General features: G+C 42.5%; 2 protein-coding genes across 4 annotated transcripts in view; one reads left to right on the top strand and one right to left on the bottom strand.

Annotated features, from left to right (window-relative positions):
• Positions 1-297: 297 nt before the first annotated feature.
• NDUFC1 (NADH:ubiquinone oxidoreductase subunit C1) lies at positions 298-3,199 on the bottom strand. 3 transcript variants are annotated; one of them, XM_030947755.1, is made up of 4 exons: positions 2,905-3,199; positions 2,107-2,210; positions 1,185-1,264; positions 298-491 (listed from the first exon to the last, which is right to left on the bottom strand). In XM_030947755.1, coding segments are annotated over exons 1-4 (246 nt in total). In that variant the 5' UTR covers positions 2,966-3,199; the 3' UTR covers positions 298-490. The 3 variants fall into 3 exon arrangements, 2 of the variants coding, with proteins under 2 accessions (XP_030803615.1, XP_030803616.1); XR_004060689.1 differs by having other exon boundaries at positions 331-491; positions 2,945-3,185; XM_030947756.1 differs by lacking the exon at positions 298-491 and having other exon boundaries at positions 1,184-1,264; positions 2,905-3,183.
• A 167-nt stretch (positions 3,200-3,366) lies between these two features.
• Positions 3,367-18,739, top strand: part of NAA15 (N(alpha)-acetyltransferase 15, NatA auxiliary subunit) — a 37,782-nt gene continuing 22,409 nt past the window's right edge. Inside the window, exons 1-3 of the mRNA XM_030947129.1 lie at positions 3,367-3,587; positions 17,182-17,266; positions 18,085-18,189. Of these exons, the coding sequence (XP_030802989.1) occupies positions 3,534-3,587; positions 17,182-17,266; positions 18,085-18,189 (244 nt within the window). The 5' untranslated portion in view covers positions 3,367-3,533. The remainder of the gene's footprint in view (positions 3,588-17,181; positions 17,267-18,084; positions 18,190-18,739) is intronic.

The following is an 18,739-nucleotide window of genomic DNA, read 5'->3' as shown; positions in this document are numbered from 1 at the left end:
GTGCATCCTTCCCCCGTGGGCACCTTTCAGGCATGGCCAGTCCCCAAAATGCTCACAGGAAAATGCGTATTTTAGCATTTATACAGATCCTATTCTTATATTTGCTTATTTTATAAATTTAATAGTGAAAGTGATGGCAGAGCAAGACTACACTTCGGGAATATTTACTGAACTTCATCTGAACTGATGTTTAATTTTACAATATACCTTCCAGAATAGCAAAGACAGTTTTGAAAATAAGACTGATAAACTATGAAATGGAAATGAAAACATAAAACAACTTCAAGACCAGCAGAATGAAATATTAATGGTAAAGAAAGTAGTTTCAGGTTTCTTCTAGACTTTATAATCTATTTTTAATTATGCACATGAAATGTATGAACATACAAGTAATTAGATAACTTTTTACTTCTTCTGTGAGGATTTATTCGTAGGACATCCATATACACTTGGCTCTGTAGTGCACATCTCTTTGTGACCATGTCATCAGCCTAAGAAAAGAAAAGAAAAAATTCTTAGCAATAAGAAAAATAGATGTGATGAAAATGGCAAGAAACATCTCATAACATCCTGCATTTTTATCTGAAGAGGAATGTTTATGGGGAAAAATAACCACAGCACCACAAGTTTTTCTATAGTATAAGGATTTTTTTCATGTTAATTCCTCTGAGGCCATAATCCCCAAAGACTTCTTAGCTGGCAGAAACACAAATTATGTTTTTTTTACTGAAAAGGGACACTGACTACATACACTTTGCCCTATAGTGCACATCTACAGGCACAGATCCCACTGTACACATGTTAAAAGAAAAAACAAGATGAAAAGATAAGCTATTATTAGTCACTTGTTTCCTTGCCACTGAGCCGTTTATAAGGTATTCAATTTACAACCTTTATTTATTGCAGACATTGTAAGAAATGTGTTATTTTCTAAGAGTTTGCATGTTCAAGATAGAAAGCTAAGAGGGAATATACACACAAGCGAATATATGAAAATACAGATCAGCCACCTTATCATTTTAAAGCTGGGAATGATTTAAAAGAATAGCAAAATCCAAAATGCAAAGTACTGACGAAAAAAAGAAGACTATAAGTCAGTTCAGTATCTTGACTCCTAAAAGATGTCAAAGATCTTCAGAATTTGTGTTCAGCTAAGTCAAAAGCATTGGTATGTGCATACTTACTATGAACATTGTTTACACTTATGTGCTCTCGCTTTTCTTCTTTCATATTCCACTACATCTTCATTATGCTGCTTGATATGCTATAAAAGAGCAGAATGTTATAAACAGCTATACAATTCACAGCTGCATCCAGGCAACAACGAGAGTTTACAGAATATCAAATACCTGTTATCAGCATGCAAACCAGTACGTAACTGGGACCGTCCAGAACACAACATATCTACATTAACAACTGAAAAAGGTGTGAAAACAACGCCTCATAGGATAAACGTTTTCTCTTGACCACATGGGGGGGATCCCACTGCCAATTAATTCACCACCCCCAAAAAAGGGGGAAACCCCAAAGGGAATCCATCCCACCCTGAAAACACTGTCACCATGGGGAGTGCTGTTGATCCTGCACAATTCTTCCTGAGGGCTACTGCACCCTGCTTGCTTTAACACCATAAAACCTTGTGAGTTTTCTGAAACAGAGAGTATCTTACATCTGCACTTTGCTCAGGAAAAAGGGGTCTTAATCTATTGAAATCAGCTAAAACCACCTTAACCAGCTGAAAAGCGAGAAGAGAACGCATTGGTAGTCTGATAAATACAATATTATCTGGGCACATCCCTAGGTCTTCTCTCTTTTTGGAAAGATCATGGGGAAAATAATGCTAAAGCATTAATCCAACAGGCTTGAAGAATTAATTCTCTGTTTGCAACAGAGAGAAGTTTAAGAAGTTGATCATTTCTTAAAATAAGAGCACAACATAAAGCTGGGAAAACATACGTAATGAACATATTCATGCTTCAAATTTGAGACCTGCTATGACCATCCATTACTTCAGTAAACTCAGTAGTCTGCAGTCACTGCATTCATGTCACTATCATGATTTTAAAGGAATAGTTAAGTTCAACAAAACCAAATGAAAACACTTACGAGAGCCCACAAGGCAGCACTGGTGCCAAACGCCAAGCCAACTCCCAGCCAGTTTGGTTGGGCATTATTCGCTTTTTTCACAACAAATGCAGAACGAGTAAAAGCTAAAAAGGCACAAGATTACAAACGCATTAACATTCCTCAGGGTTAGACTACCAGGTTCTTACTGACATCTGTGCAATCAGGGAAAACAACCAAACCACAACAACAAACCCCGAACGAATGCAACGATGAAGTGGTCTCCATAACACTGTTCGATCCGCTCGTAGGATTCCCGCAGCACACGCTCCCTGACCCGCCAGAGAGGGGACGGGGGGGGGGGGCAGCCAACAGCTCAAAGCAGCGCTTTTTGCCCGTTCCCCAGCCACAATAACAATTTCCCCCCGCATCTTCTGCTCTATAAAGATGCCTCTCACTGTCCCCTGCCTAAGGCCCCCAGCCCTGGGCCTTCCCCACCTCCGATCCCCGACAATCAAGGGCGCTGCGGGCACAGCCTGCCAGGGAAGGGCCGGCACCACCATCGCGGCGAGACAGGGGGAGCCCTCCCCCGGCCTGGACGCAACACCAACTTAAAACACATAAAAGATTTAAAAATAACTAATGGGCTACGATTAAAAACAGTAAAAGGAGAGAAGCTACCACCGAAGCTTCCTCTACCGCCAGACGCGGACTGGCTGGCGGGGACGCCGCCGCCTGACCAGGCAGCCGAGCTCCCGCGGCCCTAGGTCAACGGGCCGGGCCTGGGCAAAGCCCACCAGCCTGCCCCGGAGGGACTCTCCTCCCGCCACCGCCGCTCACCAAGGCTGGGCGGCGCCGCCACCAGCCCCCAGCGCCTCACCGCCCTCAGGCCCGCCGCCATCTCGTCGACCGGGCCCGGCTCCGCCCGCGGGGGTGGGACCACCCCGCCCCGCCCGTGCCCCGGCGCCGGGCGGGCGAGCTCCGCCGCGCGAGACCCGGCGGGCCCTGCGCAGCCCGATGGCTCTCCGCTCCTCCCCGCCCGCCGCCGACACCGGGCAGTGGCGCCGCCGCTCCGGAACCACGCCGGGCCGGCCGCGGCTCGGCGGCGGAGCCCGCACGATCGGCGGGGCGGGGCCGGCGCGGGGCCGCGGCGCATGCGTGGGGCCGCCGTGACCCGGCTGGGGAAGCGCCGCGCTGCCATTTTGGCGGCGGCTCGGCGGCCGCTCGGGACCACGTGAGCGCGCCCGGGGCTGGCGCGGGGAGCCCGGCGCGCGCGGCGGCCGGAGGGGCCGGGAAGGACCGGGAAGGGCCGGGCCCGCGGGCGGCAGGCGGCGGGAGCGGCCGGATTCCAGCGGGGAGGCTCGCGGCGGCTGCGGCCGAGCGGCGGAGACGGGACGTAGCCCGCCCGCCCGCCCACTCAGTCTCCTCCTCGGAACCCCTCGGCGGCGCCGGAGCCGGCGGCGGGGAGGATGCCGTCCGTGAGCCTGCCGCCCAAGGAAAACGCGCTCTTCAAGCGCATCCTGGTGAGTGGCGGAGCGGGAGGCCCGGGCTCGGCGGCGGGGAGCGGGTTGAGGAGGCCCCGGCTCGTAGCCCGAGCCGGCGGGGAGCGGAGTCCCGGCGCCACCGCCCCGGCCGCGGCTCCCTCCGGCCGGGGCGGGCCGGCCCCAGCGCCGCCCGCCACCCGCGCCCTGTCCCACCCGGCCGGGGCCGCCGCGTCCGCCCGCTCGCCCCGCGGGTCCGTGGCCGGCCGCGGTGAGGCACCCCGGGCTCCGGGAAATGCCCCGCGGCCGCTTCATTCATCGCTCGCCGTTGCAGAGCCGCTGTCCTGCCGAACACCCACCCTGCCTGGGTTCGCTTTTTTTTTTTTTTTTTTTTCTTTTGTAACTCACTGTTTTGCTGTAGGTAATAATCATGTTTGTTGGTCGGTGAGAAGATGGCTTTCGAAGGAGGAAGTGGAGAAGGATGAAGGTTTTGAAGTCTTCTTGAAGTTTAATTTGCAGCCAGCTCCTGTGGAAATTTGTCAATCGGTTTTGCTGGGTGGTGGCTGGCGTATGGACGAGAGAACATTCAGTGTAATTTAGGCGAGAAGCCTGGTTTTCAGAATGAGGTTAAGATGGTCTACAGTCCTTGTACCAGCAAAGTGGGCCCAATTCAGCTACATCTTAAGGAACTTGTTTCAGCTTTCATGCGGTGTTGCTGGGACATTATCTTTCTAAGGACTTGGGTTGAATTCGAAGTGTCTTAAGTTTGTTAGTGAGCAGCTCCAGTAGATTTATTTACGAGATTCTGTTTGTAGATCAAGCTGTTTTCTCTCAGAAGAAGTCGGTTTTGTCTAAAATCTCATGTTGTCTTTCAGAAAGACTTAGACTACTATTTTGAGTCATTCCAAATATCAGAAGTAAGATTGGAGCAGCAGCACTCTTAAGGTTCTGTAAACTTCTGCCACTTAAGTGGGAGGGATGTGTACAGTCTTCTGTCACTTCTGTTTCCAAAATATTTTGTGAGAACTGAGCATGTAGAACTGGAAAGCCCTATGCACAGGCATGTGGCCGTGAGACATGCAGTTTCAGTTAGGGTTAAAAAGTAAATCTGAACTACGAATCTTTGAAAAGTCATATAATAAAGCGAACCCAGTCATGCTTTCAAGTTGGTATGACCTTGTACTGAGTGTGTAGTTTTTCATGTGTTATGGGCTGGGACAGATCTAGCCTTGCTGCTCAGTGATCCATCCTCTTTTGCATTGAGGATGGTTTGTGTGATTACAGGGTACACTCAATCAAGGAGCTTGTCCCTGTTTCAGTCTGAGCGGGTTTGGTTGCTTTTTTGTTCCTTTTTTTTTTTTTTTTTAATTTTTCCCTTTGCTTGGATGTGTTTGAGTACTTGTGTGGAGGGCAGAAACAAATAAGGAAAAAGAGTGTCTTTGGAGAAAGTGCTGGCTCAGCAGCCTTGCATTCATAACTTGATTCAGACTAGAAAAGGTGTGCCCCAGTGCAAGCAGATTTCTGTACACTTTTTTTAAGCTGAAGGTCTTTGATAACAATCGTGGAGTTTGAGGTATCTGGATAGGCTACAGCTGTTGTGGCATTGTGATCTTTTCCTGTGTCTCACAGGGATGAGCCTGGGAGACAGATGTGTGGTCTGGTATTTAAGGCTGCCTTGTGATGTGGTGTCTTTATAACACGTGGTGAATAGAAAAGGCTCAAAGCTGGTTTTCATCACACTGAAAATTATGCTAATGAACGACTTGTATGTCCTGCTACAGATAATGACCCTACTTTGTGAAGTTTTAATTCTGTGTTTGACTTGAATTTGTGAGACATCTTTTAGGAAGTCCTAAGCGCAGGCCATAATTACTTCCCTTCTGTGCCTTCACTCTTCCCTTCACACCTCTGTCATCCTGCAGCCTCTCCTCATTGTACACATCCTTTCTGGAGACTGTAGCACTTGTATCTCTGCCACACCTTGCAGTGTTCTGTGGGAAGCTGAGCAGCAGCAGCAAGAGCTGCCTGTGCAGCTCTGAGCCCCCTGCCAGGTAGGAGGTGGTCCTGGCTAAATCCGTGCTGCCTCCTGGCCCAGCCAGGCCATGCATCCTGTTCAGCATGCCTGCGTGAGGTTTTTCAACAGATGCTTTGGGAACTGGCCCAAGTGTTACTGAAAGGATGCAGTACCTTACAGATACCTAATTGCTGGTACACAGGCTGTTAACACAAGTGTAAACCCATTCCCATTCTGAATTTCGTGGAGATAATAAACACAGGACCTAAGTGGATAAGTGCCTTGTATTTTTGCAAGTGAAGCATAAAGTTGGAGTGTTTTTCAATCTGTTTTGTGTGTGTTTTCAATTCCTGAGGCCTCTTTTTTTTTTTTTTTTTTTTTTTAAGATATATACCTGTAACACAAATGTTACCAGCCTGCCCAGCTTTGCATAGCAAAGGGCAGTAATTAGCTTTTCGAGTTTGGTTGTTTGGTTGGTTCAGTAGTAAGCATCTTGCATGGTCAGTATGTTTCTCATGTGTATGGGTTTGCTCACAAGCCAGCATTTCCACTTACCTGACAAATTCTGAGTTCAGAAGTATGTACACTTTGTTCAGCACACTGTAACTAGACTAACCTCTTCTAGTCACTTTACAGGCATGTAGAGTTTCTAATAGAAACATTTTTCCATTTGAAAGACATTTTACAGTTCAGAGTTCCTGTAGTACAGCAGGAAAGAGATCTGCATAATTAGCTTGAATTAAAAAAAAAAAACACCCACAGGATTAGCAATCACTGTTCTCCTTAAACCTGCGCTTCCATTTAAAAAAAAAGTGTCTAGCTCATATAGTTGTTATAGTTCTAACTATTTGCTGTTATGTCTACAAGGAGATGTTCTACTGCTCAGAGATTCTGAGGAAGTTAGAGCAAAAGTGGATCTCAACATTTGAACATCTAAAATAATTGAGTCTTTATGATTCTTTTGAACACACATAATTTCTAGGCAGTCCAGAAATTACTGGAGAATAATTCAGATGGAGGCAGGGGAAAGGGCAGAATAGTAAACAGAGCACAGTAATGGTTAAGTTGGCATTTTGGTACACAGAAAGCTGGATGCACTATGAAGTAATGGAAAAAGAGATGTACTCCCTTTCCTTCTCCCCCCACCCCCCTTAGAACTAGTAGAACTAGTAGTTGTAGGATGTAAGATTGACTGTTTTTTTATTAAATATAAGTGATGAACATTCCTTAACCCTTCCTGGAATTTTGCCAAATTATTCATCTGCTGTATCTGGTCAGGTACAGTTCATCAATGATGTTCAGCTTTATTTCACAAATCCCAAAGATAATACTCAATTAAATTTTCTTTGGATGCAGAAGTTAAATACATTTATTGGAAAGGTGTTGAAGAAAAATTAAATGTAGAGCTGTGCTCCAGTGGGGCGTTGCAGTAAGCAGGTGTCTGCTGAGGGACAGGGACATTTCCCCTTTGTGTGGTCATTCATACTTCACATTGCAGTGCTTGAGGGCATTGTCCTTGAGCTGGTGGGCTTCCTTTCCATGCTGGCTTTGACAAGTGCTCTGCTAAGTGGTGTAGGAACTTCCTGGTGATAAAAAGCCTGTTGAACAACCTCTCTTCCTTGCCTCTGCTGTAAATATGCCAAGTCCCTCATGCTGGGCCATCTTCCTGTTTCTTCATTCCAGAATCTACTCCCCGTCCTTGCACTTTGAAACTAGACAGACCAGTGCTTCTCCTTTACTAACACTTTCATCAGCATGAATCCTTTAAAAATGTGTTCTGTCATAGAAATTCAGGTGCTGGCTTAAAGATTGCTGAGGTGACAAGACTTGGAAAGCTCTTCTTAAGGCATCTTAATTCAAGATTAAAACTTGATTTCCAGAATTTCACTTTTATCAGTGACCAAGTAAATTACTTTGTTTGCAATCATTGTTGCATTTGCATGGCTGTACAGTAATCAAGTATGCACACCACTGGAATTTTATCATATGTTGTCTTTCTGTTGAAATATGGAATTACTAACATGGCTCTTCCAATTGCTTGTCTGTTGAGATGCCAATTACTTTGTTTCTCTTTGCCAAGAGGAATAGCCTACTTGGTCAGTAGTAGTAGGAAGAGAAATGGTGTCATGGCAGAAACATGAATTGGAATGGAAGTGCAGGATAGGCTTGCTGCTTTAAGCAGAGTCACTGATATTATTTTTCAGAACTGTTTCTCAAAGCTGCTTAAGAAATTAATTACTGTTTGAGACTTTAGGATGCCATTGAGGATTCACTTGAGCAATACATGTTACTAAAGCCCGTTCATGAAATTAGGCCATTTTTTGTCACTGGAGCTGTCAGAAATTGTAGAAACATGATTCACTGCTGTAAATTTCCAAGGAGCAGCATAATTTTATCTGTTTTGCTGGTGAAAATAAAAGACTCATTAACATAAACATTGTCAGTTGTAAGATTAGAACCAGTCTTACATTGTTAAGGCTATACATACTCTTAATTGAACCCAAAGTGGTTTTAATTGGGGCAAGGGAGTTAATTATTTATATGCTACTACCCTTTATTTTGGTTAGGATTTGATGAAGCTGTGTTTATTTCTGTTTTTGAAAGGTTTTTGTAATGAGATTTTGTTGACTGGACTTTATCTGGATGTCTCGGGTTTAAATCTCTTGTCTGCAACAGCACTGTGTCAATGCAGCAGGAGTGGGCGTAAGGAATTAGGCATTTTCTGATTTTGCTGATAGGGGATTTAGAGAAAATTAACAACTATTCACTGCCACCCTTAAAAGTGAGGTCAGTGGGACTTGCTACAGGGATTTCTGTTTGCTTTTGTGATACCACAGAATCAAGTTAGCAAACCTTGTAATGTTAAAGAACAACCTTTCCTATCTTAATAGAGCCATTTAACTATTTCTCAATGCTCAGTGCTACCAGACCTCATCTTGCATATCTCAGTGATGAGGATGAGGAGTACTCTAGGTGTAATACATAGGTAGAAAATGCCAGCAGCCTCACCATGTATCTTGGATTGTTTTGTGAGATGCATGGATACTTCAGCTCAGGTCTCAGTCCAGAACAGCTGGGGCTCCTTTAGACATTTTTATGCCACATCTTGGAATTTGAATTGGTACCATTTGTTGTTTCAGATGATCATTAAAAACCAAACATATCCTGGATCTCTTGTGAGGTACAGTCAGTCTCTTGATGAGTTCAGGGATGAAACCTGAATGTGGGGGCTCCAGGGTTGTGAGCAGAAGTCAGTGTATTTTAGTTGACAGGGCCAAATTCATGGTAATTCTCCCCAAGAAGAGATTAATGTAAGCAAGTACAGGCCAACAGAACTGATTTTGAATAATGTTTTTTTTCAGCAAGTCTGTCTTCAGTAAGTGAGGATTTCTAGTCTTCTAGAAGAGCTGTGGTTAACTATTTATCAGCTACTGTTTCCAGCTGAATTTTCGGAAATAAAGGAATAAGACCAATTCAAAAGTGTAGATATAGCATAGATTTTTTTTCCTGCCTTAGTATTAAATGAAAAGGTACACATATTTCTTAGATTCTTCCTAACTAATTTGAATTTCAACTTTTTCTATTCCTCTGGTTGTATGCTACCAAGCACTGCTAGTTAGGAAGATATCAGCGACTTACAAAAGGTAAAGCATGCTGTGCAGAGGAGGATTTATTAATCCCTCGAACCAGGCAATTGTTGAAGCTGTTTGTTACGCTGAACAATTCAATTAATTAACACTTCAGAGCATGAAAGAGGATAGTTTGTTTCAATTTGACAGCAGAAAACTATGCCAGTTTGCTCCAGAGCTTTTCAGCATTAACACAGCTGTGAGATTTGTGTGGTTTCTTCAGTCCTTGGGTTTATATATCTTGTGTTTGTCATGAAATTGAATCGGTGTGGAATATCCTTTGCCTGGAGCTGCTGAGCTGTTTGATATGGTTAGTTCTCAAAGAACCCACTAATTCAGGGTGAGTAGTAGCTCCTAATGCTTCCAGCTTTCAGCATCTTCTTTACTGCATTTAGCTTGAATTAGTGCACTTTAATGACTTGACCTGGTCTCGTCTATGTGTAGAGAGGAATTGTGCTGGAAAACAGCCTTGAGCTGCCCAGCACCTGAGTTTACTGTCTGGTAAGTGCTGTCTCTGAACCATGCTGGAAGAAATAGATAGAATCAGAGTGGCAGATGTGCACTTACAGTGCAGGATATGCACACCTTAGGTAATTCAAAGGCCGGGGATTCCAGTGCTTCCTGCTGCCAGAGATCTCTCAGCATTGTAGTTGCCATTGTTGCCATGGGATGCCCCAAGTGTACATCCATGACTGCTGCTGGGAGAAACTGTGGGGTCCCCTGAGATAACACACTGCTGTAGTTGAAAGTGTTTGTTGTGGAATCATAGAATAATTTGCAGACCAGTAATTTGATTGGAATAGACCTTTGAAGGTCTTCTAGTCCAACTCCCCCTCCACCACGGATCGGCTCAAGCCTCAGGACCCTAGGGAAGAGGACAGCAGTGTCAAATTTGTGAGTTGTTTTGTTTGAGCAGACCCTTCTTCGTTGTACTTCTTCCTGGGGCCTTGCAAGTAAAATGTTCACCTGTGCCCATGTGTGGATCAGATGTCCTGGCAACTCTTGTATATGATGAGGAATAGTCTGCAATATATTTCCCCTGATGATGACACTGGCTGTGTCACTTGCTGGAGGAGAGGGGCTGAGTACAGTGAACTCCAGAGAAGTTCAGTTTGCAGCTTTGATGTCTTCTGGGGCTTAGTCTCAAGAAAATCATATTCTTCAGCTGGTGTGTCACAGCACTGACTAAATTAGGATGCTTACTTCTCCAGCGTTATTTCTGGGTGAGAAGAGATTTCCTGTGGGGGTTTTGGTGGGGCTTTTTGTTTGGTTGGTTTGGGTTGATTGTTTTGAAGTATTGGGGCATTAGGTAGTTTACATTCATTTTACTTCAGTTAAATTGCAGATGTGGCGTGTTAGGTTGGAGTAAAAAGTGTGACCTGGTAAAACACAGAGTCTTAGAAGAGAAAGCAGTTAAAAGTTCTTCATGCTGTTTTTTCTAAAATTCTGTCTCTTTAATGGAAATGACACACTATTTTTGGTTTCTGTTCAATTTCAAAGGGCATAACAATTGGTAATGTGATCCCATTCCACCCACCTGGTTCTGCTATATTGATTTAATTCTCACACTGCTCTTTCTTGTGCTGATTCAAGTAAGGATAAAAAGAAAGCAGTCAATAATGCCCCAGTGCTCCCACTTGTGAGCTTGGGGAATAGATGGTACCTTCTTGTCTTTGATAATTACTCTTGAGGAAAAACCTCTAGTCTTGCATGCTTGCAGGTGAGATGACAAAGGTGGTTTCTCCTTTATGTTGCTCTTCTGTGGCTGTCTTCATCTTGCTCATGAAACACTTCTGGGTCTGCTTCTCACCTGTTTAATCAGCTTCAAAATCCAGGCTGGATAGACTCCTGTGAGTGTTTTTGTTTTCTTTCACTGCTGCAAATTAGTTTTAAAACACTCTTGAATCAGCTAGGTTGTACCTGTGCATTGATTCTCAAATGTCTCTGCTTGAAAGGGAGTTTTCTGCTTTATGTTGTGATTGAGGTGATTTTTGTGTAGGTTGAGTGGTACTTGGTGGCAGTGTAGATTCACTGTGAAGCTTCTGATCAGGCTCATGGTAACACCTGGTGTTATGCTGAGCTAGAGCTGTTGAGCTGATCTTAACTCTTGGAGTTACTGAACGTACGGCACACTTCAGTCTGCAGTGAAGTTTTTATAAAATTTCTTATAAATAGCACGTTTAAGTCTGGATGGCTATTAAATAATTTACCTTAGTTTTCAGATGTTTGGAGGATGTGAAGACTGCTTTGTGATAAAAGGATTTGCACTCCTGGGTGTGAATATGTGCAAAATATTTCATGTATAAATGGCAGAGTCCAGTCTGCTGTGTGCTATGTCCCCTGAGGGACATATATGCTCGTCAGAATGCTTCACTTGACTAATATCCTTTAATTTTAGTTGGAAACACATGTATTTGACCATTAAAATGTCTATTTTGAGAGGGAAGAATTACTTGGGAGGTAAAACACACTGCTGGCTTATAGGTATCTGTCGTGGGTTTGATGCTGGCCAAATGCCAGTGCACCCACAAAAAATCATTCACTCATTCTCCTCTGGTATAGTTGAGCAGAGGAGGGGGAAAGAACAATTAAAAAGGAGTTCATGAGCTGACGTAAGGATTGGGAAGAAGCATTTTAAGGGCAAAACAGTCATAAAACTTAAAAAGGTATAAATAAAAAAAAATCTGTTAACAGACTTAAAAGAGTATAATGAGAACTAAAACCTTTAGCATACCTTTTCCGTCCTCCAGCCCTTCTTTCCTTCCTGCTGACAGTGCAGGGAGACAAAACATGGTGTTTTTTGTCAGTTTGTCACTTCTAAACAATCTTTCTTCAGTTTGCTTAGGGAGACGAGTCTCTTTTGCTATGCCACGGGGCCCTTCCCACAGGAGACAGTTCTCCGTGAGCTCTTCCAGTGTGGTTCTAATTTTCACAGGTAGCAGTCCCACCCAAACCTGCTGCAGTGTGAGTCCCTCCCACAGGCAAAGCAGTCTTCCTACAACTGTTTTTCCATGGGCCATTTGGTTCATGGGGTACACTTTTAGGGATGAGTTGTTCTAGTATAAAAGCAAAGGTCTTCTTCCTCTATCTCCAGAAGCAAGGGTTCTTTCTCTCTGTTCAGACCTCTCACCAGATCACAGCTTTTCAGCATCCACATGCTCCAGTGCAAGCACCTTTTTTGCACAGGCTGCCAGTGAATTCTGCATCCCCCCATGCAATTAATGAATTACAGGGAAACAGTTTGTTCTGTTCTAGTCCTCATCATGGCTTGCAGAAGAATTTCAGCTCTGATGTCCAGAGCACCTCCCCCTCGCCATCCCTCTTTTGCACCGACCTTCGTGTCACCATGTTGTTCTCTTCACGTGTTTTCACCTTTTCCTTTCTCCAACTCAAGGGAGAATTGGTGTTCAGTCATCAGAGCCTTTAGGAATTGGCTCTGCTGGGCATAGTAGAAGTTTCAAGGACTTTTTTTTTTTTTCCAGAGGTAGCCTCTGTGCCTTCCCCTACCACCACCAAAAGCCAGATTGTGTTAACCTAACACAGTAGCAAACAGTTACAGAGCCTAGTTGTGTAAATTTCAAAAATATAAAATCTCTAAAACTCTGGTGACAGTGTATTTGCTTATACTGTATATAAAGAAAACAGTGCTGAATTAAGTTTGGATGAAAGTCATTTTTGCTATTGTAAGCAGCTCTTAGTGCTACTGTAATGAGTAGCGTGGCCCTTGTATAACAACCTTGTGGTTACCTTGTTCAAGAATCCATGTCAGTGTTCACTACCTGTAGGTTTGGCAGCAAGGTTTAGAGAGTAGATGGGAGAAGATTCAAAAATGGAAAGCTGGGGCAAGGGGGGAACAAACTCCATGTAGCCATGAGCTGTGACTCGATGTAGATAAGCTGTAAATAGTAGGAGTCTTTTCACCTTCCTTCATGGCAGCCGCCATGGCAAGAAGAAATGGGGAGGAATTTATTCAGATTTGACACAGTGAGCCGTGTGCGTGTGTAAGGCATCTGCTGGCCAGAGACTGAGTCTGCACAGATGCCTTAATACAGTCTGGAGAACATCAGAATACAAGCCCTCCTTCCACCTCAGACTTGGAATTCTAGAGAATATGGGCCATCTTTTTCTTACAATTTCCATGGCAGTCTGTCTAGTAATTGCTGTGCGTTCTGATCCATTGAATAAATACTTGGTGGTGGGGGAAGCAATGTAAATGCAGATTGTCACTTACCTCCTGTAGTCTTGCATGATTTTGGAGGAATCAGACTTTGCCTGCCTCATCTTACTAATTCTTTGTGCAATTGTATTAAAGCAGGTGTTATTTCCCTCCTATAAAGATAGAAAATTATTTAAGGGATATAAAAAGAATCTTGGTGTGTTTAGAATAGGTTTTAATTCTGGCCACAGCATGTATACGAAAGTTTGTTAGATGTTTTAAGAGATCTGGTAACTCATTAAACTAAAAGCTTTGAAGGGCAGGAAATGTGTAATAGATTCAGTACTGATGTAGAGTCAGATTCTGTTCTTCTGAAGCATTAGCCTTCTTAACCTTACTCTTTTAAAGTTTAGCTTTTATGTTTTCTCATCGCACGATGTCACAAGTTGTAGCTGCAGCGCTTGTCTGTCAAGCATCACAAGCACACTCTCCCTGCTGGCTTTGAAGTTTATATGTGCAGGAATTTAGCTTAGTGCAGGCAACTGTGCTCTTCTAGCCATCTCTGGAACAGAGAAATGTGTTACTTCTGCAGAACATCTGTCCTGAAGCAAGGACTGGAGCTCTGGAATGACTGCTACAAGCTATTCATCTGGGAGGAAACAAGCTACCCAGATGAATAAAATTCCTGTTTCCAGGAAGCCTGTATCTTTATGTCCCAAGAATACTTGGCATGTCACCATTCCTGCTTCTGTGATTTTTCTTTTTTTTTAATTTAATTGCTTGTTCTTTATTCTTCTCTCACTCAGAAACTACTTACTTGCTTGAGGATCTTCTTTCCCAGGCTGTGTGTGTATTTTCTGTCTCCTTTTTGTTAAAAGATTTTTGTTTGAATTCTCTGTTCCTTGAAACTATAGGTTCACTGATGTTTGTACCAGCCGTGGTTGCATATGCTTCTATCCTGGCTTCCTTGTGTCTCATTCACACCTTAATTTAAGTTTGCTAGTCCATAATCTCTCAGGAGGATGAGTTAAGTATGTGCACAGCTTCAGGCAGGGGAATCTCAATATGCTGTTGGGCCCACTATGAGGAAACAGTCTCTTCTTTTTTGAAGAACTAAATGTGACCTCAATTTCATTTGTTCCCTTCCTTCCATTGTCAAAACATACAGTATGCTCATAGAACATGTACACAGAATAAGGAAACTCATAAAAAACCACAGTTTGAAGTGTTTGCATTAACAGAATGAAATAACCTTGAAAGTATTAGCAAGGAAACTTGGTGAAATTGTATACAGGAAATCATTCCAACTTGTCTTGATCTAGAACTGACTTGTCAAAGGAGACCTGTGATGCTTCACTGGGGAGTATACCCAGCTATGTCTATATACAGAGCTATATTCTGGAGATAAAAGTATATCCAGATTGTTTCCTGATAATTTGTTGGCCCTGTCCAAGTAGTTTCTGGGTTATGAGATGTAAGTGGATATAAACTTGTAAATCTTTCCTCCATGAAGCCTAAAGGAAGAATTTGTTACAATTCTCGGTGACTTTGCTCTGTTCCAAACTACCTTGTATTATAAGCTCTGTATCACCCTAGAAAATTTTATGTGGAAATATTTCCTGTCTTTAGCATATATCCCATATGACTTTGCTTAAACTTCAAGGTGAGAGCCTGGTTGTTAGAATACATTAAATGGAACCATTTAGTGATAAGGTGTCACGTTCATAGCCAGCATCTGAGCAAGCTGTACTCGAAGCCAGACTGCAGAAATCCAGAGTGCCCCATCTGCTTGTGTCAGTGCCTTAGTTACTGCAGACACATTCTTCAGTTCCTGTGGCTGCACCACTTCTGTGACAGGTTCTGCTGCTTTTCACAACTACCTGGGCGGGGGCAAGTGGCGGCTCTGCTTTTCAGGGAGGAGGCCTGGCTGTAGCATTTATGAGTGATGGTTTCAATTAAAAAAAAAAGTCTGTCAGCTCTGACTAGTTGGCTGATTATAGTGACTCAGCCAGCTGCTTGAAAGCTGATAATGACTGGAAGGTGTAAGTAATACCCAGTCAAGTTTAATAGGAAAAAAAAAGTTGCCTGTACAGATTTCCTCTTACCTAACCCCTAAAATGTTCTTTTGCAGTGCTGACTTTTCCTGTCCTTGGTGAACAGAGGGAGTTGTCTTTTGGAAGTGTTCAAAGTCAGGGTTGGATGGGGCTTTGAGCAACGTGGTGTAGGGTGTTTCTGCCCACACCACGGGTTGGGTGGAACTAGATGGCCTTTGAAGGTCTGCTCAAGTTCAAACCATCTAATTCCTTTGTCGATCTGTTCCTCTTTGAGTACATCTTGCTGGCTCTCTCTGGGCTCTTCCTGCTCCTTCTGTTTCCGTGCGAGCAATTCCCTTTCTCCTAAGGGTGGCAGTGTAGGGGGAGCAAGATGCGTGGTTAGTGATGCATCTTGGTCTTCAGTCATATTATTTCACCTGTATGACTTTAATACTAGAAAATAATACATGCGCTTAGTGTTCTGCCATTTTTTATACCTTTGAAATTTATTGTTGGTATTTCCAAGAGAAAACCAGACACTAAACATCATCTTTATGAAGAGCAGCATAAAACACAGAAGTTGTAAATATGCCATTTTCTTTTTAAGCATTTCCCCTAACATTCATATAACTTTTTAAGTTTTATTTTTAGCACCGTCTGCTTGAAGGGAAGACCTCTTGGGTCTGCCTTTCCTAAATATTTTTGTTGAGAGTGGTTTGAGGACACATGGTGTCCATATGTGCTTATGAATGCTCTTGGATAATTACTTTGGAGCAGTGTGAGGAAAGATGGAATCCTGAGCAACAACTTATTTAGAAGGACCTGAAAACTGAGCTGTACCCAATTTTTACACCCCTGTCTGCCACCCTGCCACCAGAATGGATCGACCAGAGTCAGTGAGATCCTGTTATGAATGACTTTGTAATTAATAACAGGATTAATAAGATTTGGGCTGGTGCTCAGTCAGTGTGTGCTCCTGTACTCCTGGGGTCTTAAATGTTTATTTCATTACAAAACAATTAAATGTAAGAAGTTCCAAGCATTTGCTGAAGTGACCTAAAATATATGAATTGGTGTTTGTAATGTTATTTCTTCTGCCTTATATTTATATATGAGCACAAGAAGTATATTTACGTAAATAAAATACTAAAACTGGTTTTAAAAGGTCATGCTGTGTGTGGCAGTGCATTGTGGTCACCTTGCATAATGAATGAGGCTCAGACAAAACAGTTGGACTAAGAAAACAGTAGAGGAATGTTTTAAATTTCCAGTATGGCAAGATAATGTTACTATATACTACTTTTGAAAGTTTGGGTGTATGAGGTACATGTTGTAATCAAACTCATCCTAAGAGGTTGCTTTCAGAGGTAGTTTAAGCCAAGTTGCAATGATTTATGGCTTTCCAGCTTGTGTGGTTGTTGGAGGTTGTCCCATGGGTTTCTCTTCAGGATAATTGGCCAGAGTGGGTTCAGTGCTTACCAGTGTTACAACATAAGGTTTGCTTTTGTGTTAAGGGAGAGTTGAATCTCTTCAGGCACTTAAGCTTCCTGTGGTGTCTTACTTGAGAATCTGCTGTATGATAATGTCTTCACTTCTACATTTAAACTCATGGTGTTGCTAACATTTTTTTTTTTTTTCTGTCAATGGAAAGAATTTTTACACACAGGAAGCTCAACAAACACGATTCATTAAAATATTGGTACATTTTCTAAAATCTGTAGCTGTGCTGATGCTTCATTTCAGGCATGCATGAACACTTCCACTCTATAAAATTTTTAAAAAAGCTTATTTTGTTTTTCAACAGAGGTGTTATGAACATAAGCAGTATAGAAATGGGCTGAAGTTCTGTAAACAGATCCTTTCCAATCCCAAGTTTGCAGAACATGGAGGTAAGTTTTCAAATGGCATGTGCTGTCTTTTTCACTGGACTTTACATTTTTTAACCCTTCACTGTTAACTTTTTGCCCATAAAGCAGTAAGAGCACCCAGAAACGTGTATTAAGCACTCACTGTTGGTAAGATTTGTCATTTTAAAGACTGATCTTACCAGTAGTCAGAGTTTCCCATTCTTTATCATTCAAGTCTAAGATTCTTGGAGCAAGTTTCTTAATAGAAGTATCCATTAATAAAATCACTTTTCATGGGAAATCGATATTCACTCACATAAAAGTGAAAAACAAAAGGAAGAGGCTGAATATTGTTCAGTATTTTGTCAGCTGTGGGCTGCTACTTTTCTGAAGGAATAGTCATATTTTTAAAAAACAAAAAAGTATTTATTCTTTCACTGTATTTTTAGTCAGCTCTTGCTACTTAGTGAAAGTCTCTTTGCACTGTTCAGAAATGCTTTGTAGGTTTTTTGCAACTGCTTTGGTATGGGTGGATGTGTAGAAATATCAGAGTTGTGAATAAAAAAATCTCCAAAAGCTTGTAGAACAGACAGGTTTAAAGTAAAACATTACTTCATATTTTCATGGAAGTAATATAAAAGGTTTATTGCTGTGTATGATATACTTAAATGAATAATTTGACAGTAGAGTTTTCCATGTGAGAAAAGAATGAAATCTTGATAGTGAGAACTGAATCTAAATTTGCATTTATACTATGTTTAGGGTTGCTATATGGAGCTTAAAACCCATGAAAATGAATAACTGAATAACCCATGAATAAAAAATAACTTAATCTTTTTCTTTCTTTCTTTCTTTCTTAGAAACCTTGGCAATGAAAGGACTAACACTGAACTGTCTAGGGAAGAAAGAGGAAGCTTATGAACTTGTGCGCAGAGGCCTAAGGAATGACCTGAAGAGTCATGTCTGTATCCTTTTTGAAACAGGGCTTTTGCTGATGAATTGAAAAATTGAAAAGCTTGATTTCTGCATATGCTTGGTTCGTAGAATAGCAATAAAAGCCAGTTTAAACTTCAAACTGGAAGTTCAGAATTTTCAATTTCCAAAGGGCAGATGCTTTGCAGTCCTTACACTCCCAGTTAGCTTACATATTATTCTGGCACGAAGTGTGTATTTTTTATCATTAATCTGCAGCTGTAAACCCATGGTGGGCATTTAAGCATGTGATTTGCTTTGGAAGCATGAGTGGTTGCCATTACATTGTTAAAAGAATGCTCATACACTTAGAGTTCAGGAAGTATCAGCACTTCAGTTGTCTAAAGTTGTGTTTGAGTTAGCCTAAGGGTGTTTTCAGAGAGCCTGTTACTTTATTTCCTCCCCCAGTGTGTGAAAAGTAATGTTTACAGCATATTATACAGATTGTATACATACAACTGACAAAGTCCCGACAAAAGGAATTGTACTGTTCCTGTCCATTTATCAAACAGCTTGAGAGCTTGTTGCCAGCTGTTCTGTCAC

Source organism: Camarhynchus parvulus, chromosome 4, assembly GCF_901933205.1.
Source record: "Camarhynchus parvulus chromosome 4, STF_HiC, whole genome shotgun sequence".
NCBI classification, from domain to species: Eukaryota; Metazoa; Chordata; class Aves; order Passeriformes; family Thraupidae; genus Camarhynchus; species Camarhynchus parvulus.
The sequence above is the reverse complement of the archived record's forward strand: the minus strand, read 5'-3'. Positions and strand labels throughout refer to the sequence as shown.